The 27,540-nt window shown below is 47.4% G+C and overlaps 1 protein-coding gene across 3 annotated transcripts in view; it reads left to right on the top strand.

Moving 5' to 3' along the window:
* The window catches only part of LOC128401309 (cytochrome P450 3A9-like), a 48,849-nt gene extending 23,489 nt beyond the window's left edge, over positions 1-25,360 (top strand). Inside the window, exons 1-13 of one of the 3 annotated variants that reach the window (XM_053364154.1) lie at positions 5,506-5,779; positions 14,715-14,808; positions 14,959-15,011; positions 15,169-15,268; positions 15,537-15,650; positions 15,783-15,871; positions 16,263-16,411; positions 16,910-17,037; positions 17,837-17,924; positions 19,766-19,926; positions 20,779-21,005; positions 24,700-24,862; positions 25,091-25,360. In XM_053364154.1, coding sequence (XP_053220129.1) covers positions 5,709-5,779; positions 14,715-14,808; positions 14,959-15,011; positions 15,169-15,268; positions 15,537-15,650; positions 15,783-15,871; positions 16,263-16,411; positions 16,910-17,037; positions 17,837-17,924; positions 19,766-19,926; positions 20,779-21,005; positions 24,700-24,862; positions 25,091-25,186 — 1,533 coding nt within the window. In that variant the 5' untranslated portion in view covers positions 5,506-5,708 and the 3' untranslated portion in view covers positions 25,187-25,360. Of the gene's footprint in view, positions 1-5,505; positions 5,780-14,714; positions 14,809-14,958; positions 15,012-15,168; positions 15,269-15,536; positions 15,651-15,782; positions 15,872-16,262; positions 16,412-16,909; positions 17,038-17,836; positions 17,925-19,765; positions 19,927-20,778; positions 21,006-24,699; positions 24,863-25,090 lie in introns of those variants that run through there. The other 2 variants (XM_053364156.1, XM_053364157.1) reach the window with 2 other exon arrangements.
* The last annotated feature ends 2,180 nt before the right edge of the window (positions 25,361-27,540 follow it).

The raw sequence follows: 27,540 nt of genomic DNA, 5'->3' as shown, positions 1-27,540 counted from the left end.
CCTGGATAGCAGCAATGATTGGACTCTTTCTCCTCCAGGGCTTATGAACTCTCCTGTTTTTATTTTGATCTCACCTTGCCAACAAAGGTCCATATAGTTAAAGCTATGGTTTTCCCAGTAGTGATGTATGGAAGTGAGAGCTGGACCATAAAGAAGGCTGATCGCCGAAGAATTGATGCTTTTGAATTATGGTGCTGGAGGAGACTCTTGAGAGACCCATGGACTGCAAGAAGATCAAACCGATCCATTCTTAAGTGCTCACTGGAAGGACAGATCCTGAAGCTGAGGCTCCAATACTTTGGCCACCTCATGAGAAGAGAAGACTCCCTGGAAAAGACCCTGATGTTGGGAAAGATGGAGGGCACAAGGAGAAGGGGACGACAGAGGATGAGATGGTTGGACAGTGTTCTCGAAGCTACCAGCATGAGTTTGAGCAAACTGTGGGAGGCAGTGGAAGACAGGAGTGCCTGGCGTGCTCTGGTCCAGGGGGTCACGGAGAGTCAGACACAACTAAATGACTAAACAACAACAACAATATGCCTTCAGGTTGGGAGGTGAAGGTGAGATGCTGAGTTTGGCATTTTCATCTTTTCACATATAACAACACACACACATGCAAGAATAAAAATAATGATTTTTTTTAAAAGTACAGCAAAAACACACAAACACAAGGGTGTTTGCTATAGATAAAGTTGTGGCAACTTTAATTGCAGAATAAGGCAGTGGGATTCTGGGCTGCCCCACTGCGCTGGGTCTTCTCCAGAGAGAAAGACTCCTCCGTTGAATGATGCACGTCGGGGAGAAGGACAGGCTAAAGTTCAGCAGTTATGAATACCTGAACGAGAGGATTTCAGCTGCACTTCTGTGTGCTCTTTGTCTTAAGACGTCACGTGACTATGTTCATTGCAGATCACTGCAGATATCATCCATTATTTTATTTATTTATCGAGAAGCATTTGTATTCTGCATAATGAAAAAAGATATATCTCTCAAGCGGTGTACACAAAGCAATTAAATATGATTAATTCCTCCTCTCCATGCATTGAGGTCCTGATCAGTTTACGCAGTAAGCTTATGGTTCAGGGAGCACGTGAAGAATCCTCTCATAGAGAACAGGTACCCTGGAGAGAAGGAGCAAGCGATTAAACCAGCTTAAATCTGTGGTGTAGATATATCATTATTATTACTTATTTATTGCATTCATATCACACCTTTTCCTCCAGGTTGATGCACCTGTGTTTTGGCACCTCCTGCTAAAAAACCCCAAACCATTTTCTTCCTTACTCTTAATCCAGGATTTACGAGGACCGACAACCTATATTAGCCATACTGGATTCAGCTATTACAAAAGCCATCCTTGTGAAAAAGTGCTACACCACTTTAGCTTGCTGGCGTAGGGATGATAGAGAGAGAGCCAGTTTGACCTCTCTCAGGAGGGGATCCCATAATCTGGGAGCAGCCACAGAAAAGGCTCTCCATGAACCCACAAAATTTTTTTAATTCATTTTTCTTTTTAATTCATTACATACATTTCAAATTCTTAAAATTTACTATATATTCCTCCCACCCTCCCCTCCAGGGCTTCCCCCAACTTCCGCTTGTGGTTTGTTTCTCTTTTCACCCACTTTGCTATCTCCTAACAGAAAAAGTTATTAATAAAATAACATCAAGCCTTAAAATATGAAAATAAAAGGTAAACACACCATAATATTTCACTATCTTCTAAACATTTTCTAGTACTAATAATGTGAATGTTTATTTAAATCCTGCCATCAAGTCTATTGATTTTCTTTGTTTCTACAAATATAATATAAATGGTTCCCATTCTTTTTCAAAGTCGCTGTTGTCTTTTTCTCTTAGCCTTTCTGTCATTTTTGCCAGTTCTGCATAGTTCATCAACTTCTCTTGCCATTGTTCTTTAGTTGGTATTTCTCCAGTCTTCCAGTTTTGTGCAATCAACATTCTTGCTGCTTTGGTGGGGGACTGTAGTCTGCTGTAGTGTAGAGGACTAAATAAAGTCCTCATTTCTGTTGGTATGTCTTTGCCTAAAATACCTAGCAAAAAGGCTTCTGGGTTTTTTTACGAAAGTTATTTTCAACATTTTCTTCAATTCATTGTGTATCATTTCCCAGTAGGCTTTTACTTTTTTACAATCCCACCATATTTGATAAAACATACCTTCTGTTTCACATCTCCAACACTCTTTCTTTTTGTTTTTATACATTTTTGCCAATTTAACCGGTGATAAATACCATCTATACATCATTTTCATATAATTCTCTCTCAATAATATACAATCTGTAAATTTCAAATTTACTTTCCACAATTTTATCCAGTCCTGAAATTGCATATTATGTCCTACGTCTTGCGCCCATTTGAATATTACTCCATGAACCACACTTCTGATGTTGATGGGATCAAAAGAAGGTGCTCACCTGAGGATCTTAGCACCTTAAGGTGGCAACCTGCACCAGCCAGGGGGCAAGAGCTGGAGGCAGGGGAAGCTGCAAAGCTAGAGGAAGAGGCAGGCTAGGCAAGCCAAGGGCCAGGTGCTTCCCCACCCTCTCCTGTGCCACTGTCTCCCAGAACTAGGAAGGATTGAAGCATGAAGAGCAGAGGAAGTTTCCATGCAGGCAAAGTCTTCATGGCTTTGTGTGCAGACCATAGGGTCCCATAAACAGGTGGAGGGGGAGTGCTCCCCTGTTGCTGCAGCTGCTCCATTGTGCTCTGATCTGGGAATAGCTGCCTAGATTCTATGGGAATGTTCAGGGTGGCAGGAGAGGCTTTCTTGTTTATTAATATACTTCCTAACTTGCATCAGCAAGTTCCTTTACTTAGCAGAGTTTCACATCCCCCTTCTCACACAGCAGAAAACTTGTGTGAGTTTCTTAAGGCAATGCGCAAATCAATCTGGCTTGTCCAGATTGAAAGGTGTTCTAATATTTTCCTGGTAAGACCCCTTGAATCCCTCCTAAAAGAATAAAGACACCACAGTCTTATTCATAAGTAACAATAAGAAAGTTTACTTACACTCAGACAGAGCACAGTGTGATCCCTGAAGGCAGGCTTTAGGGTTACAGTTCCAAACATATACAAACAGGTTTACCCCATAAGGAGATTTACCTAGTAACTGCAGGCTAGCAGTCCAGCAGTTCACAGGATGAAAGGAAGATGGAAAAGAAAGAGAGTGGCAGCTTGCCTTTTCCTTTTACACGTCCACCCGCTAGTCACATGCAAGTAAAGATGCCGCAGGCCAGGAGGAACGGGAAGTTCTGACTGGCTGGACCAAACATCCCCTTGCACGTCCACTCTAGGAAAACAAGGAATGTTGTACTTGACTGCTCTCAGTGGATTATATCTCACAGATTCTAGATGGGAATGTGTGGGTATCCAGAACTTTGGAAGAAACTGTATTACCTTTGACAATAAAGAGTTAAGTCTCTGCCGTGTGCATTCCTTGACTGGCAAGTGTCCTTGACACGTAAGCTGCCTTCTGCCTGTGCAGCTGTTGAATGCAACCCACGGAGATTTTCACATTCATGGACAGAAATCTCAGAACAAGGCCACCTCAACTGAGATCCTTCCCTCTGAAGGTCTCTGTGTCAGGCTGGTTCAGGGTCCCACCGGTTACAGCTAACCTTCCCCCTTGAATCCCCCCAAAGGCTCCTCTCACATACGATGACATCATGCAACTGGAATATCTTGACATGGTCCTGAGTGAAACGCAAAGGATGTATCCCCTTGGAGGATGGATTGAAAGGACTTGCAAGAAAGATGTAGAAATCAATGGGGTGACTATCCTGAAGGACATGATGGTGATCATCCCTCCCTAATGGGTGTCATTAGTGCATTGTCAGTGAAGAATTCAAGCAAAAATGTGTATCTTTGTGAAAGTAACATTAAAAGATGTGTTCTGTACAGGAAAAATTAAAATGCTTTCATTCTATTCAGGTTTGCCAAGATTTAGTTTACTTATTTTATTTATTACATTTGCATATTGCCCTTCATGACGCCTTGCAGTGTGATGAAGTCAACCTGGAAACGACTCAGAAGTAGTTGCCATTGGAAAAACACCTGTGTAATATGACCACAGCCCTTGTTCCCAGGATACAACCTTGGAAATGTATTTTGAACGATCTCCCTTTTGCAGAGTATAATGTACTACGGTAGCCTTTAGCTGCAGGCACACAAACCCATTTGTAGCACAAAAATGTAGTTTTTTCTCAATTCAGAATCGTTCATTGTCATCTTCAACATGCTGCTCTCAAGCTATTAAATCATCATAATAATTTTATTATTTGTACCCCTCCCATCTGATTCAATATGGTTATTGATACACATTTGAAACCACTCCTTGAAGAAATAATCCACACCTCTCCCTCCCTGCGGTGATTGCATTCTTGGTATAGGCCTACCCACAATGCCACTGGGCAGGTCTGGGTACACACACCTCATGGGTGAGACTACCTACATCTTTTTTTCAAATTGACACACTATGGGGGATTGCAGAACCAATCTGCATTGAACTTTTGTTTTTGGAATGGAAGCAGTTTATTATGAAGCATTTCAAATGGAGAGCTAGATTGTGTGTTGGCTATAAAGGAAAAACAACTAGTATCCTCTATTGGTCCCAGAATAACATGCCATGATGTCATGGACTGGCTGGATGCAGAGGAGGGGGAGGAGGCACCAGCTGGGGAGACCCCAAGGAAACCCCCAGGGAAGTAAGCTCAGAGCCAGGGGATCGGTGGTGGCATGAAGACGAGTAGTCAGAGGGAGAGGAGGGAGCTGAATGGGAGGAGGAGGTGTCAGAAGCGGAAGAGGCAACAGGGTTTAGTGAGCAGGAAGAGGCTGTGGCAGAGAGCAGTCCAGAAGCGGAGGAAGAAGCAGAGGCTGGAGAGGAGGTGGGCCAAGAGGCAGAGATAAGGCAGACTGCAGAAGAAGCCAGGGGATTGCTCCCTCCTGTTGCAAATAACACGTGTTGCTCAGGGTGCATTTAAATATCCACGTTCTAAAGATGCATGTGTTGACTGGAGTCTTATCCTGGTCTTTTTGCCATTTATATCACTAATATAAGAAAACCAACCTCTGTTGGGAAAGCCTCCAAGGAAGGAGCGTCCACCACCGTTGGAGGGAGACTGTTCCACTGTTCCATTGTCAAACAGTTCTTACACTCAAAACATTCTCCCTAAGGTTTCGAAGGAATTTCCTTTCTTGTAACTTGAATCCATCAGTTTGGGTGCCCCATCCAGAGCAGCAGAAAGCAAGCTTGCTCCATCTTCCAGGCACTTTGATAAGGCAACTGTACCCCATAAAAGGTGGCCAAATGATACAACCCCTTCGCTTTTCAGAGATCTGAAGGGCACCAGGTGAGTGAAAGCTGTTCTGTAGTAAAAGGAATCAGAAGATGACATCATGCATCTCCTGGAGCGCTTGGCAGGAGATGTTTTTACATAAGAAGGCAGCCAAGGCAACACACCCTCTCTCAGGCCTCGCCTCTTCTGTGAAAGCAGAACTCACCTGCCCTGTTTTCACAGCAAACAAAGCAAGCTTGATCTGAGGCAGCCAGTCATCAGAGCAAAGTTGAATGGATAGCAAAAGCTATTGCGAAATTTTTGTTTTTGCTGTTTGAGCTCCAGCCCTGAACAAATATAGGGAAGAAATCCTCAATCAAAGCCAGAGGCAGAGAGTCATCAAGGGCTAACAAGATGGATCTCCTTCCAAGCTTCTCCACTGAGACATGGTTCCTTCTCATTGCTCTCCTGGGCCTTTTCATGCTGTATGTATCATTCTCTTATAGTTTCTTTGGCCGTTTTCTAATTGTGAAAAAAGAAATGGGGGCGTTTTAAATCTGCTGCTTCTTCTGAAAGCCATAGGAGATGGCAGCCTCTGAACTGCAAGGATATTTACTTCCAAGGAAGCTTGCATATGGTTGGGTTGTAGAAGTAGCTCTAGAGGCACAGCATATTGTCTTTGGCATGCACCTAATAGTGGTCTTTGGAAGGGCTTCCATCTTCTGGGTGCCAACCATGATGCCAGAAGCCTTTTATTTTGAACTCACATCCCAATGGCTCAGCAGCTGAGGGACAGGGAGAAGGAATGGAGACACAGGACAAAGTTCTTGGGCAGAAGCAGCCAATTCCTAACCCACTCTATCTAGCCCAGGACTGCGAGGCCTTTAAAGCTTAAAACTGGGGAAGAAGGTGACAACTCTGGAGATTGATGAAAGGTTGACCTCATGCGGTTTGATCAGTTGGCCGTGAACAAAACACTTCTGGCTATCACTGGGCCAATGGAATTTTCTAAACTGTTTTCATGGACACAGCCATGTAAAGAACATTATAGCAATCTAATTGAATACTGTCAGCGCTGCCCAAGGTCCCAGCTCACACAAGACCAACGCTGCTTCTTGCTCAAGTTAAAAAGTCTTTATTGAAGTTCAGTCTCATTTCCAGACGCGCAGCGCGCAACGCTACATCTATCCATCAGACCGTAGAAGTCCCATCTGAATCTCCTCCCCCCTGACACCAGCTTAAGATTCTAGCCTTACTCCACCTCTTCCTCTGTTCCTTCTTTCTCTGGGTCCTTCTGCTAGTCGGAGTCTCAGCCCTCCGAGATTCTTCTGACGCTGATTCTCCCGACTCCTCCCCCCCTCTCTTTCGGGCTTTAGGACCTGGCTCCCAATCCGGGTTTTCTGCTGTCCCGCGCTCCTCCACATTTGAACTTGGCGCGCGCAGCCTCCCACTTTCCTTCTGACCGTTACACTTGTGTCACTGCTCCCCCTTTCGGGGAGGCTAGCTGGACCTGGCCTTCCCTCCGTCTCCCCACTCCCCGATGGAGGAGAAGCTGGTCCTGACTCACGTGACTCTTCCCCCCCACTGTGCTCTGGCGGGGGAACTGGCCCTACTCCTCCGCTACTCCTTTGGGACTCCCCTCTGGTTCCTTGTTTATGGATCGTCCCTCCTGGGATTCGCCTCGCCCTTACCATAGGCGCCCCCTCCTGGGAATCTTCTGATTCGCTGGAGAAGCTCATGGAATCTCTCGGTCCACTGTCATATTCCCCTACGCTCCCCTCTGATTCCTCTCCTCCGCTCTCTATTCGCTCTCTCCCCTGCTCTTCTGCTCCTGAGCCTCTGACATCCATCCCCCCTCGAAGCCCCCCCTTCCCCCTCCCCCTCTTCGGGTGTGGGTTCCAGGTGCTCCAGCGCTGGGGGTGTGAGTGCTGGCTTCCGTTCTCTCCCCCTGGTGTGCAACCGGCCAGCGGGATCAGGCCCCCCCACGATGGGTTCGTCGACGTCGACTTCCTCTGCTTCCATTTCTCTGCTGTCGTGCTCAAAACCAAGATCCTCCCCCCACACGTCCATGTCCACTTCTCCACCCGGTCCCTCGGGTGAGGCCGTGTGCAAAGGCCCCCTCAGCAGTTCCCTGCTCCACCCCACTTCTGGTTGAGTGTCCCACCAATAGGAGCGGTCCGTGGCAAACCCCGAGAGCAACCCCTCCGGGGAGCTCATCCCCGGCGTCGGCTCCTCGTCTGAGGAGAAACCTCGGAACGTGCTGGCTGACAGTGTGGGTGTGAAAAGCCAGTCGTCGAAATACTCCGCCGGCATGGGTCTGTGTGGGAAGATCGAATGGAACTCGTCTTTGAGATAGTGCTCCTCCACGGCGTAGCACGGCACCCACTCGTTGGCGCTGGCCGGAGTACCCTCCCTGGCGAGGAGATATTCAACTCCCTCTTCCCCCCATCTGGAGTCCAAAATCTCTGTGACCTCGTTGAATGGCGTTGCCCTCTGTGGTCCCTCCCCTGTTGGCGATGGGCTACGTGGGGCTGGTGCGGTCCCTGGCGCCTGAAACCTGTGGGGTGCCTTGTAAGGCGTGAGCACTGACCTGTGAAAGACTGGGTGCATTCTGGAGCCCTCCGGGAGTGTCAACCGGTAGGCCACTGGATTGATTTGTGCCGCGACCTGGTAAGGTCCCAGCTGCTTGTGTCCTAGCTTCCTCTTAGCTAGCGTTCTGGCCGGCACTGCCTGAGCTGCTAACCAGACCCAGTCCCCTACCTGTATGTCTTCCCCAACCCTCCTGTGCCTGTCTGCCTGCATCTTGTAGGCGTGTTTCGCGAGTTCCAAGTGCCTTCGGAGTTGCTCATGGACCTCCTGTAACTCTGCGGCTAAGTGCTCTGCCCCCCGTGGCTCCCCCTCTGCCTCGGTCTCCAACCCCGGGAAGGTTCTGGGGTGTCGCCCATTGTTGGCGAAGAACGGTGTCACCCCTGTAGACCCGTGCTTCGTGTTGTTGTAGGCAAACTCGGCTAGCGGTAGGTAGTCCACCCAGGTCGAGGGCTGTTGATTGGCGTAGCATCGCAGGTACTGCTGCATGATGGCGTTGACCCTCTCCGCTTGTCCGTTGGTCTGCGGGTGTCGTGCCGACGCTAAGTTGATCTTGACGTTCAGGATGCCCAGCAGCTTCTGCCAGAAGTTCGAGATGAATTGGCGGCCCCGGTCGGACAGGATGGACCGCGGCAGGCCGTGAGCTTTGAAAACGTGATCTATGAACAGCTTGGCGGTCTGTTCCACTGTGGCCACCTTCGCGCACGGAATGAAATGCGCCATCTTGGTGAAGAGGTCTACGACCACGAGTACCGCTGTTTTGCCGCGCGAACTGGGCAGATCTGTAACAAAGTCCAGGGCCACTTTCTCCCATGGTTCGAGCGGCGTCTGCAGCGGTTCCAGCAGACCCGCCGGCTTCCTGTGTACTGGCTTGGCCCTTTGGCAGGTGTCACACCTGGAAACGTAATCCGCAACTTCTCCCCGCACCTTGGGCCACCAAAAGTCCCTGGTGACTAATTCCGCCGTCGTGTCCTTGCCGAAGTGCCCAGCGCTGGGCGCGTCGTGCAGCTGCTGCAAGACTCTCGCGCGAAGGTCGTCTCCCGGTACGTAGAGAGCCCCTTTGCGGAGGAGTAGTCCGTCGCGTATCTGGAACTCGTCGTCCCTCGCTGTGCCGTTTCGCACCTCCTCCATCTTGGTTTGCGCAAACGAATCCGCCTGTAGCGCGCGACGGACTGCGTCCAGGTCCACTGCGGCTGAAGCGCACGCCCACACCTCTGGTGCGAAAATGTGTTTGGCCGCTACCGGTGCCGCTTCCTCGAGATACTGCGGCTTCCTGGATAGCGCATCCGCCATGACGTTGCTGTCTCCCGGGATGTATTCTATCCGGAAATCGAAATCTGCAAAGAACTCCGCCCAGCGGATGTGTCTCTGGTTCAGGAACTTCGCCGTGCGCCAGTACTCCAGGTTCTTGTGGTCCGTGCGAACCTGCACTGTGTGTCTGGCTCCGACGAGGAAGTGCCGCCACGCCTTGAAAGCTGCATGAATGGCCAGCAACTCCCTGTCCCAGATGGTGTAGTTCTGCTCCGACGTGCTGAGCTTCCTGGAGTAGAATGCGCACGGTCTCCAGTCCCCTTGCGGATCTTGCTGCAACAGGACCGCCCCCACCGCTCTGTCCGAGGCGTCCGTTTCAACCCTCATCGGTTTGCTGGGGTTTACGTGTAGCAGCTGTTCTTCGGACGCGAAGAGACGCTTGAGCCTCCGAAAGGTCTGCTCCGCCTGGTCCGTCCAGGTGAACTTCTTCTTCTTGGAGCTGAGGGTGTCCGTGATGGCCACCGTCTCCTTCGCGAACCCCTTGATGAACTTGCGATAAAAGTTGGCGAAACCGACGAACTTCTGGACCTCCTTCCGGTTGCGCGGGCTCTTCCAGTCCAACACTGAGCGGACCTTGGCGCTGTCCATGGCAAGTCCCTTGTCGGACAGCTTGTAGCCCAGGAAATCCACCTCTGTCGTGTCGAACTGGCACTTCTCCAGTTTGGCGTAAAGTCTGTGCTCCCGTAGTCTCTGCAGGACCTCCTTGACGTCCTCCTCGTGCGCCTCCTGCGAGTCCGAAAAGATCAGGATATCATCTAAGAAGCAGACGCACTTCTTGTAGAGGAGTCCCGCTAGCACGTGGTGCATGAAAGCTTGGAAACAATGGGAGCCATTTTGGAGACCAAACGGCATGACTCTGTATTCATAGGTTCCTAAAGGCGTAAACATGGCTGTCTTCCACTCGTCGCCCTCCCGCATGCGTATAAGGTTGTAGGCCCCTCGTAGATCCAACTTGGTGAAGATCCGTCCCTTCCTCACCGTCGCGAGCAGGTCGTCAATTTTGGGCATGGGGAATGCTGTGGGCTTTGTCCTGGAATTGATGATTCTATAATCCACTATGAGCCTCCGTTCGGGCGTGTCTCTCTTCTTCACGAAAAACACGGGACTGCCCCCCACTGCTTTGGATTCCCGGATGAATCCCCGCTTCAAATTGCGATCTATGAACTCCCTGAGTTCTTGCATTTCGTCTTCAGACATGGAGTACAGTTTCCCAGTCGGCAGCGTCGCCCCTGGCAGGAGGTCAATCTTGCAGTTGTAGGGTCTGTGGGGAGGCAGCTTGTCTGCTTCCTTCTCGCAGAAGACTTCCAAAAAGGCCTTGTACTTGTTGGGCACCGCTTGCACCATGCCTAGGTGTAGCTGCGGTGCATCCTCTTGCCCCTCCTCTTCCTGGCAGGTCTGGATGCAATGCGCTGCGCAGTAGGAAGAGCAGAAGGTCAATTGCCGCTGGTACCACGCTAATGCCGGGCTGTGCCTATCCAGCCAACTCATGCCCAACACTATGGGCGTGTCCGACAGGTGGGTGACGTTGAAACTGATGACTTCACGGTGGTTCCCAATTTGCATCACCAGAGGCGGTGTCTGCTGTACCACCTCTCCTCCCAGTATCTTCCTGCCATCTACCGTGACAACATTTAGGGGCGTCGTGGCTGGCAGGAGTGCTATGCGATGCTGCTTGACGAAGTCCAACCCTACAAAGTCTGCGTTGCTACCAGAGTCAATGGTAATAGGGACCTCCAGGGTGAGCCCATCGGGCAGCTGGAGCGATGCAGTGAGTTGCACCACTGGTTTGGGTGGGAGGGGGTCTGTGGGCTGCAAAATCTCTGGGGACTGCTTCACTGACTCGCCTGGTTGAGCCCCAGTGCCTCCATCTCCAACCAGGCGTCGCCGTTTCCCTGCTGCTCTACTCCCTGCTGAATTGCTCCTTTAACAGTTGCTGAGGCTGCAGTGTGCCTCTGGAGCCTCTGGGGACACTCTTTGGCCATGTGCAGTGCACTGTCGCAGATGTAACACTTCCTGCTCCCTCTAGGAGCCTTCGCCTTGACTGCTCCTGGTGTTTGGGCTCTGCTTGCTGTCTGAGCCCTTGCACCTCCGATTTCCATTGGCTCCTCTCCCCTCATCAAAGCAGGCGTGGACTGAGCGCGCTCTGCCTCTCTGGGTAGGAAGGGAGTCATTCTAACTGGCGTGTTTGCTCTCCGCCCCTCCTCCTTGCTCCACGGGCGTTCTTCCAGGCGCACCCCAATTGCGAGCGCCCTTTGCACTACTTCTGCTGTATTTTGGGGTCTCTCCCCCCTCGCCAGCTCATCTTTTACGGCTCCATTCAGCCCCTCCCAGAACAGATCCCTGACGGCAGCTGAGTCTTTCTGCCAGCCCAGCACATTTACTAACCCAAAAAAGCGGGAATGATACTGGCGCACCGTTGCTTTTCCTTGCCTCAATCCATGCATTTCCCTTCTAGCGACATCCACATCCACCGTTGATTTAAAGCAAGCGTCCATGGCTTCAATAAAAGCGCTTGAATCTTTGAGGGCGGGGTCATTTTCGCGTAACAAGGTTCGCAGCCACGACTTAGCTTCCCCATGCAGATGAGTGATTATGAAACCCACTTTCTCCTCCTCATCTCTAAAATCTTTCCGAAGCAAATTGATCGCGAAAACTACTTCTGCTCTGAAGTTAGGGTACTGCTGCAGGTTCCCGTCAAAATGGGTCACAAGGCTCGCTCCCCTTTTCCCGAGGCCAACTCCCTCCGGCTTGGCTCCCAGCTGCCCCTCCTTTCCCCATCTGTCCCACCCGGCTTGCAGATCCTGGCAGAGCGCAGCTGTGTCTTCTTCTTTTTTCTTAGACGCAGCCAATTCTGCGTAGAGCGTTGAGACCGCTTCCTGCAATTGCTTGACTCTTTCCTCTGTAGTCATCTTTGCCTATCTTCGTGAGCTTGCAGAGTTTTATGAGATGGGACTTACTGTCAGCGCTGCCCAAGGTCCCAGCTCACACAAGACCAACGCTGCTTCTTGCTCAAGTTAAAAAGTCTTTATTGAAGTTCAGTCTCATTTCCAGACGCGCAGCGCGCAACGCTACATCTATCCATCAGACCGTAGAAGTCCCATCTGAATCTCCTCCCCCCTGACACCAGCTTAAGATTCTAGCCTTACTCCACCTCTTCCTCTGTTCCTTCTTTCTCTGGGTCCTTCTGCTAGTCGGAGTCTCAGCCCTCCGAGATTCTTCTGACGCTGATTCTCCCGACTCCTCCCCCCCTCTCTTTCGGGCTTTAGGACCTGGCTCCCAATCCGGGTTTTCTGCTGTCCCGCGCTCCTCCACATTTGAACTTGGCGCGCGCGCGCAGCCTCCCACTTTCCTTCTGACCGTTACACTTGTGTCACTGCTCCCCCTTTCGGGGAGGCTAGCTGGACCTGGCCTTCCCTCCGTCTCCCCACTCCCCGATGGAGGAGAAGCTGGTCCTGACTCACGTGACTCTTCCCCCCCACTGTGCTCTGGCGGGGGAACTGGCCCTACTCCTCCGCTACTCCTTTGGGACTCCCCTCTGGTTCCTTGTTTATGGATCGTCCCTCCTGGGATTCGCCTCGCCCTTACCATAGGCGCCCCCTCCTGGGAATCTTCTGATTCGCTGGAGAAGCTCATGGAATCTCTCGGTCCACTGTCATATTCCCCTACGCTCCCCTCTGATTCCTCTCCTCCGCTCTCTATTCGCTCTCTCCCCTGCTCTTCTGCTCCTGAGCCTCTGACAAATACTATAGCCATTATGGAGGGCGAGAGGTGGGATGAGCTTTTGCTACCCAGCTCTTTGCTACCCAGAATGTAATTACTCTGTTGTTGGGATCTTTGTATTATATCCAACCAACTTTCAGTCAGAGTAGACCCTCTGGAATTAATAGATCTAAGCCACGTCCTTTAGTTTCTATGAGTCTGCTCTCAGGAGGACCAGCAATGGTTGCAACCCAATATGAATAGAACTCAGCATGTGTGTGTTTGCGTGTTTGCTTTCTGTTTCTGATTTAATTGTATCCCACAGTTAATTTTTTTAAAAAAAAAGAATATCTGCTTCTGCTGCTTTCAACTTCCTGTGACAGTATTTCTTTTGCTCTTTATCTTTGATTTGTTAATAAAATATTTTTTGGAACCCCGCCCCCAACCCGAAATATCATTGTTAGGTATATTCAGCCGCGACAACTCTAGGTCTATTATATGAACATATAATTGATTACTTATTAACAGCAGCAAGAATATTGATAGCCAGAGACTGAAAAGAAGCAAAAGGTACCGATGTACCAAAAATGGTATCACATAATTTGGGAGATGGCACTTTGTGAAAAATGGACGCAAACAATTTGGGAGGGCAACCTGCCCCCCCCAAGACTTTTATACCAGACTAGTGGCTGTTTATTCTGCCCATGAACAAAGACTCTGCAGGACAAAGTGTACCTCTCACATTTTGTATTATGCGGTTCTGCTAACACTTCCCTTTATATTGACAGCAGCAGGGCTTTTCCCACAGGGGGAACTCCCAGGAACTCAGTCCCGCCACCGCTCGGTGGGTTCTGGCACCTGTCAGGTGAGCACCTAAGAGAAGGTTCCTGGTGAGTTCCAGCATCTCTTTTTCTAGAAAAACAGCCCTGGACAGCAGCAGCGATTGAACTCTTTCTGCTCCAGGGCTTATGAACTCTCCTGTTTTTATTCTGATCTCAGCTATGCCTTCAGGTTGGGAGGGGAAGGTGAGATGCTGAGCTTGACATTTTCATTTTTTCACATATAACTCAACACTCACAAATGCAAATATAAAAATAATGTTCCTTTTAAAGTACAGCAAAAAACCAAGGGTGTTTGCTAAAGACAAACAGAACAGGGAAGGAAAGAGCTGGATTTGCAGGGGAGAGATCAGCTGGTGGACTTTGGAGCCTGTTTATTATTGTATATATGCAGAGTAGGGTGTGCAGCAAGTTGATCTCTAGGAATTGGTGGGTGATTTCATTGAAGGAGCTGTGCAGGCCAGTTGCTTTCTGCCCACATCAACCCCCTATTTAAAGCTTATTGAGGTGGGGCCCACAAATCCCTGCCTGGTTTTCTGGCAACTTTAATTGCAGAATGACTTTGCTCATTGTAAAAACAGTGCTTTTTTCGGGGGGGGGGTATGCAGGGGTACATATTCCCCTAAACATTTTGTGCATCTTTGTACTTTTGCCCATTTACTGTATTTATTTTTCCTGATTTGAACTATAAAATTGTGATTTTCTTGAGTCAAAATGAGAGTACTCCTAAACATTTTTAAGAAAAAAAACCCACTGGTTAAAAAGGTTAAAATGACTCTTAATGTAACAACAAAGTTAATCAAACTCATGTGTGCCAATTTTTTTGCCCTGTGGTGCCCAAGTCAGTTCCTTGTGGGATTTTTTAACAGGAGGAGCCCAGACACAGGTGCATCAACCTGCCAGGTTTCCCCTCTGAACCCTGGACAGGCTTCCATGCTCTGCTGACAGATTTGCATCTCTCTCTCTCGTTTTACAAAATAAACAGATATGGATTTTGGCCGTATGGCGTCTTCAAGAAACTGGGCATTCCAGGTCCATCGCCGTTGCCTTTCTTTGGAAATATCTGGTCCTATCGTAAGGTGAGTGTCTGGTGACATTCCTGCCCTGCTCAAGAGGTTTCCTGAGGCCCCTTTCTGCTCCCCCCTCTTGGGATCAGAGGTGCTCCACAAAATGAGCCTTGATCCGGTTCAGAAAGGCCATTCTTAACTTTCTTCAATGTCTTTCCACAGGGGTTTATCAACTTTGATTATGAGTGCTTTCAGAAATACGGGAGGACCTGGGGGTAAGTGACCTTTTATGACCTGCTTTTTCCCCTCACGTTAGCCCAAATCCCATTGCTTGATCCCAAGGAGGAAATGTTCTGGGGCAGGAAACTGCTACATCTGCAACTGGATCTCTTTGGGATCTCAAAAACATACCATTCTTTACTCTTAATCCAGGATTTACAAGGGCCGAAAGCCTATGTTAGCTACGCTGGATCCGGCTATTATAAAAGCTGTCCTCGTGAAAGAGTGCTATACCACTTTCACCAACCGTCGGGTAGGCATTCACTTCATAAGTATACAATAGCATCATGGAAGTAGGAGAGTTTCTACATGTCACTCCATTGGCACTAAACTGGGGTAATGGGGAGGGCAGATTAATCCCTCTCCAAAAGTCAAGTGTGAACTTTGCCACCCAGCCATCACTGCCCTCCATGTTTATTCCGTTTACAATTCCCTGTTGGATATTATTGGTTCCAGATCTGTTGTGGGTTCAGAACCTGACTTTGCCACTCATTGGTTTGAAACTGTTTTGCTTCCTCCAGGATATAGATTTAGTTGGGATCTTGAAGTCTGCCGTCTCACTGGCAAAGGACGAACAATGGAAGAGGATTCGCACTATTCTCTCTCCAACCTTCACCAGCGGGAAGCTCAAGGAGGTAAAAAAAGGAAAAAGATATTAAGTATTTCCACTGGTAAATATGGGTTGTATAGTTCAAGCACCATTCAAACTGTTCAGTCTGAAATTGCCAATAGGTGTTTACATCTCAGTTCATTGATTTGTATTTCAGATGTTTCCCATCATCAAACACTACGGGGAGGTTTTGATGCAAAACGTTCAGAAGAAAGTGGAAAAGAATGAATTCGTGGTTATGAAGGAGTAAGTGGTTTGAGTCAGGAAAGGCCTCAGTCAAAAACAGCATAGCATACAATGTGGGCTGCCTTTGAGGCGAATCCAGATCACATTGGGTGGCCAGAAACAGGCCTATGGAAAATCCTAAGTACAGTGGTACCTCGGGTTAAGTACTTAATTCGTTCCAGAGGTCCGTTCTCAACCTGAAACTGTTCTTAACCTGAGGTACCACTTTAGCTAATGGGGCCTCCTGCTGCCGCCGCGCTGCCAGAGCACGTTTTCTGTTCTCATCCTGAAGCAAAGTTCTTAACCTGAGGTAATATTTCTGGGTTAGCGGAGTCTGTAACCTGAAGCGTATGTAACCCGAGGTACCACTGTATACTGAGAGCCTGATTTGGCTGCTCCGTTCCCTCCCCAGCATCTTTGGGGCCTACAGCATGGATGTCGTCACCAGTACTTCGTTTGGTGTGAATATTGACTCTATGAACAACCCTGCAGATCCTTTTGTCAAGGAGATCAAGAAGGTGACCAAGTTTGGATCTTTTGATCCACGCTTCGTTTTGATAGGTAAGTTGGCTTCTGATTTCTGATGGCCCAGTGGAAGTTTGCAGTCTGGTTATTATGGAAACATAATAACTGGTCCATCAAGCACAGAATTTTCTACAGATTTTTCTACTAGGTCTTCCAGGGTTTCTGACGGGGCCATTCCCAGCCGAGCCTGGTCACGAGGACCGAATGTGGGTCGACCATTGAGCCATGATGGCCTTTCCAAAATATGATTTCTTTCTAGACTGCACTTGCATCTAAAATATTGTGAGGATGATTCTAAGAACTGGCTTTGCCCCCACCCTCACCCCCAGCTGGATACCTGGAGGTTCCTGCCTAGCACTGACAATTAACCAATCCCAGCTGTGGGGGGGGGCGTTGCCAGGGGAGTTGGCCAGGTAGGGTTAGGACCGCCCCACATTCACAATAGATGGTGTAACTTACCTGTTAGTCCTCAGTCTAATGCTTTGCTTCAGGAAAGTTGATTCCTGTTCACCGTACGATTTCTGTCTCTTGCAGCCATGTTCCCATTCTTGACTCCTCTTCTCAAATTAATGAATGTGAATTTATTCAACGCAGAAGCTTTAAGCTTCTTTTCAAGGTCCTTTGCAAAAATGAAGGAAACGCGGCAGAAAGAAGGGCAAAAGGTAAGAATTAAGACTGTGCCGTAATTTGTGGGTGAATATCTTTGGCTTGGAAAAGGGCTTTCATTGTGTGTGTGTGTGTGTGTGTGTATGTGTGTGATTTTTCACTGAAAAATCCCCTAGGACTCAACTTTTCTCTGTGCTGCTTCACTGCTTTTTGCTCCACAAAACAGCCTAATATCTTGACTCTTTTACCCCCTCAGTATGTCCGGTTGTGCCTAAGTACAGTGAGATGTTCACACGGCCACTGTCCTCAAGGGCAAAGGGGGCCAGTTCTCACGGCTGTATTTGTTGTTTAGTCGTTTAGTCGTGTCCAACTCTTCGTGACCCCATGGACCAGAGCACGCCAGGCACTTCTGTCCTCCACTGCCTCCCACAGTTTGATCAAACTCATGCTGGTAGCTTCAAGAACACCATCCAACCATCTCATCCTCTGTCGTCCCCTTCTCCTTGTGCCCTCCATCTTCCCCAACATCAGGGTCTTTTCCAGGGAGTCTTCTCTTCTCATGAGGTAGCCAAAGTATTGGAGCCTCAGCTTCACGATCTGTCCTTCCAGTGAGCACTCAGGGCTGATTTCCTTAAGAATGGATAGGTTTGATCTTCTTGCAGTCCATGGGACTCTCAAGAGTCTCCTCCAGCACCATAATTCAAAAGCATCAATTCTTTGGCGATCAGCCTTCTGATCACGGCTGTATTTAGCCCTTTAAAAAACCAGGGGCTTCAAACCATCTCGGCCCAGTGGCCCCCATGGGAGTCTCTCTGCCGCACATTTTCTCCACTGGTTTATTTGTTTTCTGGTTAGGGCCGGGTGGATTTCCTGCAGCTGATGATTGACTCCCAAAGTGCCAAGACTGACCACCAGAGCAATGGCTTGAACCACTCCTATAAAGGTAATGCCACACAATTTAACTGAACTGAAGGGAAGTTGTATTTCCTGAAGACTTGAAATTGCCTATCCCAGTTTGAAAAATGCAATGCAATGAATGTTACCTACACAGATCATGTTCCCGAGTTGTCTTTCCTGAGGAGTTGAAATTGCCCAAATCCTCAATGACTTAGGAACTTCACTTGCACCTGAATAATAATAATAATATTAATAATAATAATAATGATAAAGCTATTATTTATACCCCGCCCATCTGGCTGGGTTTCCCCAGCCACTCTGGGCGGCTTCCAACAAAATATTAAAATACAATAGTCTGCCAAACATTAAAAGCTTCCCTAAACAGGGATGTCTTCTAAAAGTCTGGTAGTTGAAGACAGGCTCCAGCAGATTGAGGGGACGAGACCAATAGTGTGTCCAAAGACAGTCTCTGCATGTGCTGTAGAGGGAAGTGAGGGGCAAATGGGTCTCCTCCACCTGGGAAGGCAGCCCATCTAGGAGTGGGAAAACTCTGATCCTAAACTTTGGTGGGATATCTTTGGGAGAAGAAAAGGCTGAGGAGTAAACTCTACACAAATCCAGAGCGGAAGAAGAAGATATCCCGCTTTACCACTACCTGAAGGCGTTTCAAAGCGGCTAACATTCTCCTTTCCCTTCCTCCCCCACAATAAACACTCTGTGACGTGAGTGAGGCTGAGAGACTTCAAAGAAGTGTGACTCACCCAAGGTCACCCAGCAGCTGCATGTGGAGGAGCAGGGAAGTGAACCCGGTTCACCAGATTATGAGTCTACCACTCTTAACCACTACACCACACTGGCTCTTTCTCAGGGGTTTGTGCCTAAGTCCCTAAGATGATTGGAAGGCGTCTTGTACATCTCCTTCCAGCAACTCCTGCAGCTGGTGCCAAATATCTTGCTCTGCTTTCCTTTGGACATCAGCAAGGCCAAGAGGGGGGTTCTGGTCTTCTGGGCAGCCCAGGACCTCCAGACACACTGCCCAGGCTTGGGGTCCTGGAAGGGTCACTTCAGTGCTGCAAATACACAGATTTGACTTCATCCCCAGAGGCACACTCCATCGTCTCTCAAGACAGAAGGATGCCAGAAACAAGACTGCACCCACAGACCCGATTCCAAACCAACCCCACACAGTCTTCTAACACTACGCATGTTGTTGATGATAATGACTTTTCAGTCTCTTGTAACTCAAAGGTCTCCAAGTGACTTTGTTGTTGTTGTTTAGTCGTGTCCGACTCTTTGTGACCCCCTGGACCAGAGCACGCCAGGCTCTCCTGTCTTCCACTGCCTCCCGCAGTTTGGTCAAACTCATGTTAGTAGCTTCGAGAAGACTGTCCAGCCATCTCGTCCTCTGTTGTCCTCTTCTCCTTGTGCCCTTAATCTTTCCCAACATCAGGGTCTTTTCCAGTGAGGTGGCCAAAGTATTGGAGCCTCAGCTTCAGGATCTGTCCTTCTAGTGAGCACTCAGGGCCTATTTCCCTAAGAATGGATACGTTTGATCTTCTTGCAGTGACTCACAGCATATTTTAAATATAAATATATTATAGCACAAAACAGAACAAAGCAGGTCCCATAAAGAGCCATAGGAAGCTTGGGCAGCATCTAGTAGACTAGTAGCAGCAAAGGATCATCTCAGTCTATCAAAAGCCAGGGGGAAGCCTTTCCCTGGTGCTAAAAAGAGGTCAGTGAAGGCGCTTGGCAGACCTTGCTGGGGAGAGTTTTGCACAGAAAGAGAGCCACAACCTAAAAGGCCCTACTTTCCCTTGTCATTACACTCAGTGGTAAAGGCTTGTATTTGTACTTGTACTTGTTTTCACTTCTGCTTGTTTGCAGGCTTGACTGACATTGAAATCCTGGCCCAGTCCTTCATCTTTGTCTTTGCTGGATACGAACCCACCAGCAACTCCCTGGGTTATGCTGCCTACCTCTTGGCCACTCACCCAGATGTCCAGCAGAAGCTTCAAGATGAGATAGATACCATACTGCCCAACAAGGTAAGAATGTGCAGGTTGCAAAGGTGAGGCCGGACCTAATGGAGAAGGTTTTTTGGTTGGGGGAGTTACAGGAGAGTTATTTATCTAATTTGGGGGGCATGGACAGAGGAGTAATAAAAATGAACCAGTTAGAAACTAAAGTGAAAATACACCAAAACACAATTTAGTACCAGCAGTTAAAATCCAGTTTGCCCTGACATCAGCCCAGTGGTCAGCATCACCTGGACCTTAGATTTCAAAGGCCTGTTTGAACTGGAAGGTCTTAGCCTGCTGGCAGAGGGATGACAGAGAGGGAGCCAGTCTATCCTCTCTTGGGAGGGAATAGTGCAATCTCAGAGCAGCCACAGAAAAGGCCCTGTCTCTCTTGAGTAATTGCCAGCTGGGCTTCTGATTTTGATGGGACCAAGAGAAGGAGCTCACCTGAGGATCTTAGCACCTGAGCCATGTTAGATTGGGGCAGTGGAGAGAGAAACAGACCAGTTGTGTAAGTTGCATTCCACCTGTGCAGCTGTTGAATGCAGGGGCGAAGCTACCTGCCTTGGCACCTGGATCTGCGGGGGTGGGGCTAGCTGGCCTGCGGGGGCGGAGCCAGCTGCCCGCACAGCGAGCGGGGTGTGGGTGTGTTTGGCGCAGCAATATCACCTGCCCTCACGGCTGACACCCGGTGCGTACCTCATGCCCCGCATCCGCCTTCCTCTGCCAGTGCAACCCGTGGAGATTGTCACATTTATGGACAGAAATCTCAGAATAAGGCCACCTCAACTGAGATCTTTCCTTCTGAAGGTCTCTGTGTGAGCCTGGTTCAGGGTCCCACCGGTTACAGCTAACCTTCCCCCTTGAATCCCCCCAAAGGCTCCTCTCACGTACGATGCCATCATGCAACTGGAATATCTTGACATGGTCCTGAGTGAAACGCAAAGGATGTATCCCCTTGGAGGACGGCTGCAAAGGACCTGCAAGAAAGATGTAGAAATCAATGGGGTTACTATCTTGAAAGGCATGAGTGTGATTATCCCGCCTTACACGCTTCACCGGGATCCTGAACACTGGCCGGAACCAGACGAATTCAGACCTGAAAGGTAACCCTCCCAACCCCAACCCCCCCAAAAGCCTTGTGCACCTGATGAAAGGCCAAGTGTTTGAATGACATGAGTCCAAGATCTACCCAACCACTAGTAGATCATCAGCTGCTCCTGATTTCAGCCTCAGCTGGACTGCTGACATCATCATCATCACCATTTTAGTACGTTTATTTATATCCCACATTTTTTCTAGACAGGGACTCAACACATAGAAACATAGCAATTAAACTGTAATAGAATTCAACTGTGATGAAGGCATATACAAACATCACAATGCCAGCCATGATACCAGCATTTTGCAGATGTCTGGCTGGAGGTGAAAATAAAACAGACATCACTTCCACTCTCTCTTTAAATGTGAGGTAACCAGAGGTTTCATCTTCTCTTAGATCTGAGTATATTTCACTCAAAATTCCACATCCCTGTGGGTGTAAGTATAGCATCCAGTTTTCCTCAGAAATATTTAAGTCTTTACAGGTCCATTCAAAACTTAATAGGAATGCCTGTATGTACATCATCACCTTTTACACACTTTGGAAACCTCTTTACATTAGCCGAGGTAAAATCTCTACCCCCCAACAATGGCTGTGGCAGCTCTGCCCTCAGCTTAATTTCCTCCATTTTTAAAAGAAACATATCTTTTTCATGGGCCATCTTGGCCTCCCTTTCCCTGTATTCTTGGGCTAATCTGGCATCTCTTTCTTTCTCTTTCTCCTCCTGAGCTAATCTGCTCTCTCTCTGTGCCATATCTCTCTCAGTCTGTATCTGTGCTAACTGAATGTCAGCTGCAGTTCTGGCTTGTTCAGCTGCTAATTTTGCCTTTTCTTTCTCTGCTTCAACTTTAGCCAATTCTAACCTTAACCTCATCATTTCTAACTCGGTACTAGGATTTTCCTCAGATGCAGTAGCTCCCTTCACTGGGTCATCCCGAGTCTCTTTCGCTTGCCGCTTGCTGGTCATTTTCTGACAGGAAATTTTCCTTCTTTTAATAAAATAACTTCAGTACTTTATTAAACTGGTTGTTCTGTGTCTCTGGGTACATTTCTGTGTGGGTTTTAACTTCGTATCATGGCGCTGCCACCAAGTAATATGCTACAATAATAAAAACAGCATTTTCCCCTCTCAAGCCGCTGGGCCCGTTCTCACTCAGATAATTTGCCCCCACCCCATTTACCCAAAGGTTTTTTTCTCCTTAAAATTCTAACCCAGATTATCCTATGGTGGACCATTGTGAGGGGACAACTGGTAAATTGGAGTCCCAGGCCGGTTTTCTTTAAATAAACAATAAAGATTTATTTAAGCCAAGATAGTATATAACACAAGTGAAAAAAACTTAGGTTACTTCAGGAATGCAATGCTATTTCACTTTAACTCATCCTCAGTTGTTTTTGGTTGTGTTATACGCAGTGGTGTCCAAACTTTTTTCAAAGAGGGCCAGATTTGATGAAGTGAAGGGCCGTGAGGGCCGACCAAAGGGTTGAAGCTGTTGAGCTGCTTTTTTTTAGGATTTAATTTGTTGAGGTTTTTTTTTACGATTTTACCCCAGGAAATAAACTACCACAGGGGCTGGATTAGGCCCCCGAAATGGACTTTGTATGTGCCTGCAGGTTGGTTCCTTTATAAGGTGATACTTTCTTTCAGCTACCCACCCCCTTTAACAATCCTGCTCCTGAGGAACTTTAAGTAATAGACCAAAGGGATCTTCACACGCCATCCCTTCACTGGGTCTGGGAGTTCCTTCTTTTCCTCAGAAGAATCTCTCCCCTCCGGACTGGATTGAGTCCCAAGGAGGCTGTTCCTTTCCAGCTCCTACTTCTCCTGCCTCAATCTCTGCCTCCCAGTAAAATTCTGGTCTATTCCTCCTACAGGACACCACACTTTATCCTTCACAATACGTTCAGAGCGGAAGTTCTTTCTTTCTTTTGTTTGGAACCAACTCTTTCTCCCCTTCACTCCTTTTACCTCAACCTGTCTCCTACCCAGGAATCATAAAACAGAGAAACCAGTAGGAGAACACTTCAGTCTCCCAGGACATTCTGTACAAGATCTTAAAATAGCTGTCTTATTGCAAAAGAGTTTCAGAAATACACTTGGAAGAGAAGTTGCTGAATTACAACTCATTACCAAACTAAAAACTATGGGGAGACCTAGTCTGAATAGAGATATTGGATTCATGTCCCATTATACATGCTAAAACTAATTTTGGTCATCTGTCCCTTTAGAAATCTTTTGCCCTTCCCTGTGGAACCAACTGCCATCCCTGACAGCCATCAACAGTTATAAGGCTGAAGCGACCTCTGCTTCAGAGTATCTGAAAAAGTGTGTATACACACAAAAGCTCATTCCTAGATACCTCATACCTAGTTGGCCTTTAAGGTGCTACTGGAATTATTTATTTTTTTAAAAAAAAATGGGGAAAGATTCTTTTAAAGACTGTCTTAAGACAGAAAGACTTGATTCTCTTAAGGGAGTTCTTTTTGGATCATCTTTTAATTTATTGTTTTTTTTAAAAAAATCTTTCATCTTGTCATTTATTATCTCTCCTAACCTGCCTCCCTCCCTATCTCCCAACCTCTCCACCCTCAATTCCAACTCCAACTCACTGTCTCTCTTCAAATTCTCTCCTTTTAAACTCTTCCTCCTGGAACCATGGCCAATCAGAGGCTGCCGTTCGTTAACCATTTACTGGCAGGGAAAGAAAGAAAAAAGAAACGCTTGTTGAACCAACCTGTCCAGCAAAACCAACTTTCTCGTCGCAATGTGGCACAGAATGGCTATTGTTCAGAAGGCGTGGGGGCCGGGAAAGGAGGCACTGCCCTCCCCTGTTTAGAATTTGAGGGTTGGCATGCAATCCTGACCCCTGGGCACAAAAGCCTGAGAAGGGCGCATCCAGCCACCCTTATAACAGGCTCCCTCTCTTGTCTGAGGTCCTGCCACCTTCCAGAGCCACAGGGAGGCAAGCTGAATTCTGGCTGGGCCTTTGGGCAAGGTTACCAGATTTTTTTCAGTGAATCCGGGGACAATTCATTGAAATGAGTTGGAATGATAGGATTTTGTCAGGGGACTGATTTGTAAATCTGGGGACTGTTCCCGGGAAACGGGGACATCTGGTAACCTTACCTTTGGGGCTGGGTGGCGCCTCCTTCTCCTTTTGGCCTGGCCAGCTGTCCTGGCTAAGCTGGAAGGTGGCTGAGCCGCCAAGCCAAGTAGAAGTATCTCCACTGCCATCAGTGCCAGCAGCATTGGCAGCCATGTGTCTTGCTGGCTCTGCACTCCTTCCCTCCCGACACACCTCCACCCTACCTGCCCAGTCCATGGGGGGGAATTTGCTCCATCCTGGCCATAATAAAAGGGTTTCTTCAAACAGTGTAAATAGGGCCTGAGCAGGAAGAGCAAACAGACTCTGGAGGGGACCTTTTGCATCACAGACACCATAGGTGGTACCAGTGGGTACTGCACTCATGACCCCCATTTGCGCGACACTACGCAGCATCGTCCCCACTTGATTCAGCTGGTGGATGCAGCTGAGGACGAGCAACTGAGAACCAGCTGGTGGTGAGCAATGTCCCCTTGTTGTCAGCCCTGAGCTGCTGCCTTCTTCTTCTTTTGCCTCTCCTATCAATGCATCAGATCTGCCCGTTCTGGTTCCTTACCCAGCCTCCATTTCTCTCATCTCTGTGAATGCAACCAGGTTCAGCAAAGAGAACAAGGATCAAGTGGATCCCTACCTATACCTGCCCTTTGGAGCTGGTCCCCGGAACTGCCTGGGAATGAGGTTTGCTCTCGTCACGATGAAGGTGGCCATTGCAATCCTGATGCAGCATTTCTCCTTCAGGGTCTGCAAGGAAACTCCGGTGAGGAAGCTGGATGGTGTGTGTGTGTTTGTGTGTAGAAAGAAGGGGCAAGGGGCATGACACCTGGAGTTTCAATGTCTGGCAGCAGTGCCCAAGGCATAGATAGCATCATACTGCATGTTTTTATTTAAGCCAGGGAAACTCCCTTGTCATCTTCTGCTGGGGTCTTGATGTTAAGATGGGTTGACTGATGTGCTGATTGCTCTCTCAATTCTCACCCTGCTGCAGATTCCCCTTAAGATGAGCAACCAAGCCTTCTTAGTGCCGGAGAAACCAATAGTTCTGAAGATGGTGCCACGAGGTGGTCCCCAAAAGGAGGAGTGAAGCCTGGTCGTGTCTCAGTCACCTCGGTAGCAAGTGCAAAAGCTTCGGGTGTTGCTCTGGGAGGTTTCCCCAAAGAGAACTTTTAATGGTTCCAGAGAATCAAACTGATTTGCACACCGAAGCGAAACTCACTTTTAAAAACTGCACTTCAATAATAAAGGATGGGGAAGAGTCGGCTCTAAGTTTCTATCGTAAACCTTTTGCAAAATAGAGCCTCCTTCCCCTTTTCCTTTTTTTACACACACAGTTCTGTTTGCTGTTATATTCCATATTTATAATCCAATTTCTTCCACCTCACTTGTACAAATGTAATGTAAACTAATATTCAGAGGAGGGTTGCTGAATAGTAAATATAGAGAAGAAAACTTTCAATAAAGAAACCATAGGCTCCTCCCTAGCCTTTTGTACTGAGTGAAGTCTTATCTCAAGTTCAAACCTTGAGGTCTTTACAGTTGGTTTGTTCCACAGTTTGTGATCTCATCTCTTCTAGCATGCACCTTTACTTTGGTCTGCTTCTTAATGGCGGTGTTGGAGGGTTTTTGGCAGGTGAAGTGCTTTTGCACTCATCGTTTCCCTGCCTCCATGCTGCAGCGAGAGTCAGGTACCAAGATGAATCATCCTTATTTTTCCTTCGCCAATGATCTCCTGTTGTCATGGAGGCTGCCTCCATTAAGGCAGTGTGGAACCGGAAGCCCTTGGAACTGTATTTTGAACGATCTTCCTTATGCAGAGTATAACCACACTACTGTAGCCTTTAGCTGCAGACACACCAACACATTTGCAGCACAAAAATGTAGTTTCCCCCCTCAATTCCTAATCATTCATGTTCATCTTCAACATGCTGTTTTCAATCAAATGAATCATCATAATAATTTTATTATTTTTACCCCTCCCATCTGATTCAAGATCTTGCTGTCCATAAGGCTGTGAGTGGTTACTTGATACACATTTGAAAACCCCCCTTGAAGAAATAATCTACACCTCTCCCTCCCTGCACACAACCCAGATGAATGAAGGAGAAAGAGGTGATTGCATTCTTGGTATAGGCCTACCCACAATGCCATTGGGCAGGTCTGGGTACACACACCACATGGGTGAGACTACCTACATCTTTTTTTCAAATTGACACACTGTGGGGGATTGCAGAACCAATCTGCATTGAACTTTTGTTTTTGGAATGGAAGCAGTTTATTATGAAGCATTTCAAACCAAATACATTATCAAAACCTTCCAAATCTAAAACATCTGTATCTTCCAATAAAAACCATTCTTTCAACCAGCAAAAGGCTGCAGCTTCAAAGTAAATCCTTAAATCTGGCGGAGAGAAACCCCCTCTCTCTTTCACATCTGTTAATAATTTAAACTTAATTCTGGGGTTTTTCCCCTGCCAGATAAATTTAGATAATACCTTTTGCCATTCCTTAAAACAATTCAGCTTATCAATGATAGGAAGTACTTGGAACAAAAAACAAAACAAAAACAAAAACAACTTAGGCAAAACATTCATCTTTATTGCAGAAATTTGGCCCAACAAAGATAGTTTCAACCTTGTCCAGATATCCAAATCTCTTTTGATATCTTTCCATAACTTTTCATTGTCCTCTTTGTACAAATTCAATTTTTTGGCAGTCATATTTACACCCAGATATTTCACCTTTTTCGCAAACTTCAGCCCTGTGGTTTCCTCTAAATTACGTTTTTCATGTATTGTTAATTTCCCCCCCTAAAACTTTGGTTTTATTCTTATTCAATTTGAAACCTGCAACTTGTCCGGACTCTTGAATTATCTTCAGTGCTTTGATTGCACTGATCTCAGGGTCCTGTAAAGTCAATACCAAATCATCAGCTAAGGCTTTTAACTTATATTGTTTAGTTCCGACTACAATGCCTTTACCTTCCTAATCTTTCCTTATCATATTCAACAGCACCTCTAGGACAGAAATAAAAAGCAGAGGGGAAAGTGGGCACCCTTGCCTGGTTCCCTTCTCAACCCTAATTTCTTCTGAGACCACATTTTTAATTATAATTTTTGCTTTCTGCTCAAAGTAAATTGCATTAATACCATTTAAATTTTTTTGACCGATCCCCATATTACACAAGTTCTGTTTCATAAAACTCCAAGAAACATTATCAAAGGCTTTCTCTGCATCAATAACATTAACATTGCTTTAGTATTCTTTCCAGCACATCCATTATATTCCTAATATTATCTTTCATATGCTTCTCAGGTAAAAAACCTGATTGATCTTTATGTATGTGCTTATTCAGAACCTTCTTCAGTCTTGTAGCCAAAATATTTGCAAATATATTATAATCCACATTCAACAAAGAAATTGGTCGGTAATTCTTTACTT

The sequence above is a fragment of the Podarcis raffonei genome, chromosome 14, assembly GCF_027172205.1.
Source record: "Podarcis raffonei isolate rPodRaf1 chromosome 14, rPodRaf1.pri, whole genome shotgun sequence".
Taxonomy (NCBI): domain Eukaryota; kingdom Metazoa; phylum Chordata; class Lepidosauria; order Squamata; family Lacertidae; genus Podarcis; species Podarcis raffonei.
This window is presented reverse-complemented; position numbering and strand designations above follow the sequence as displayed.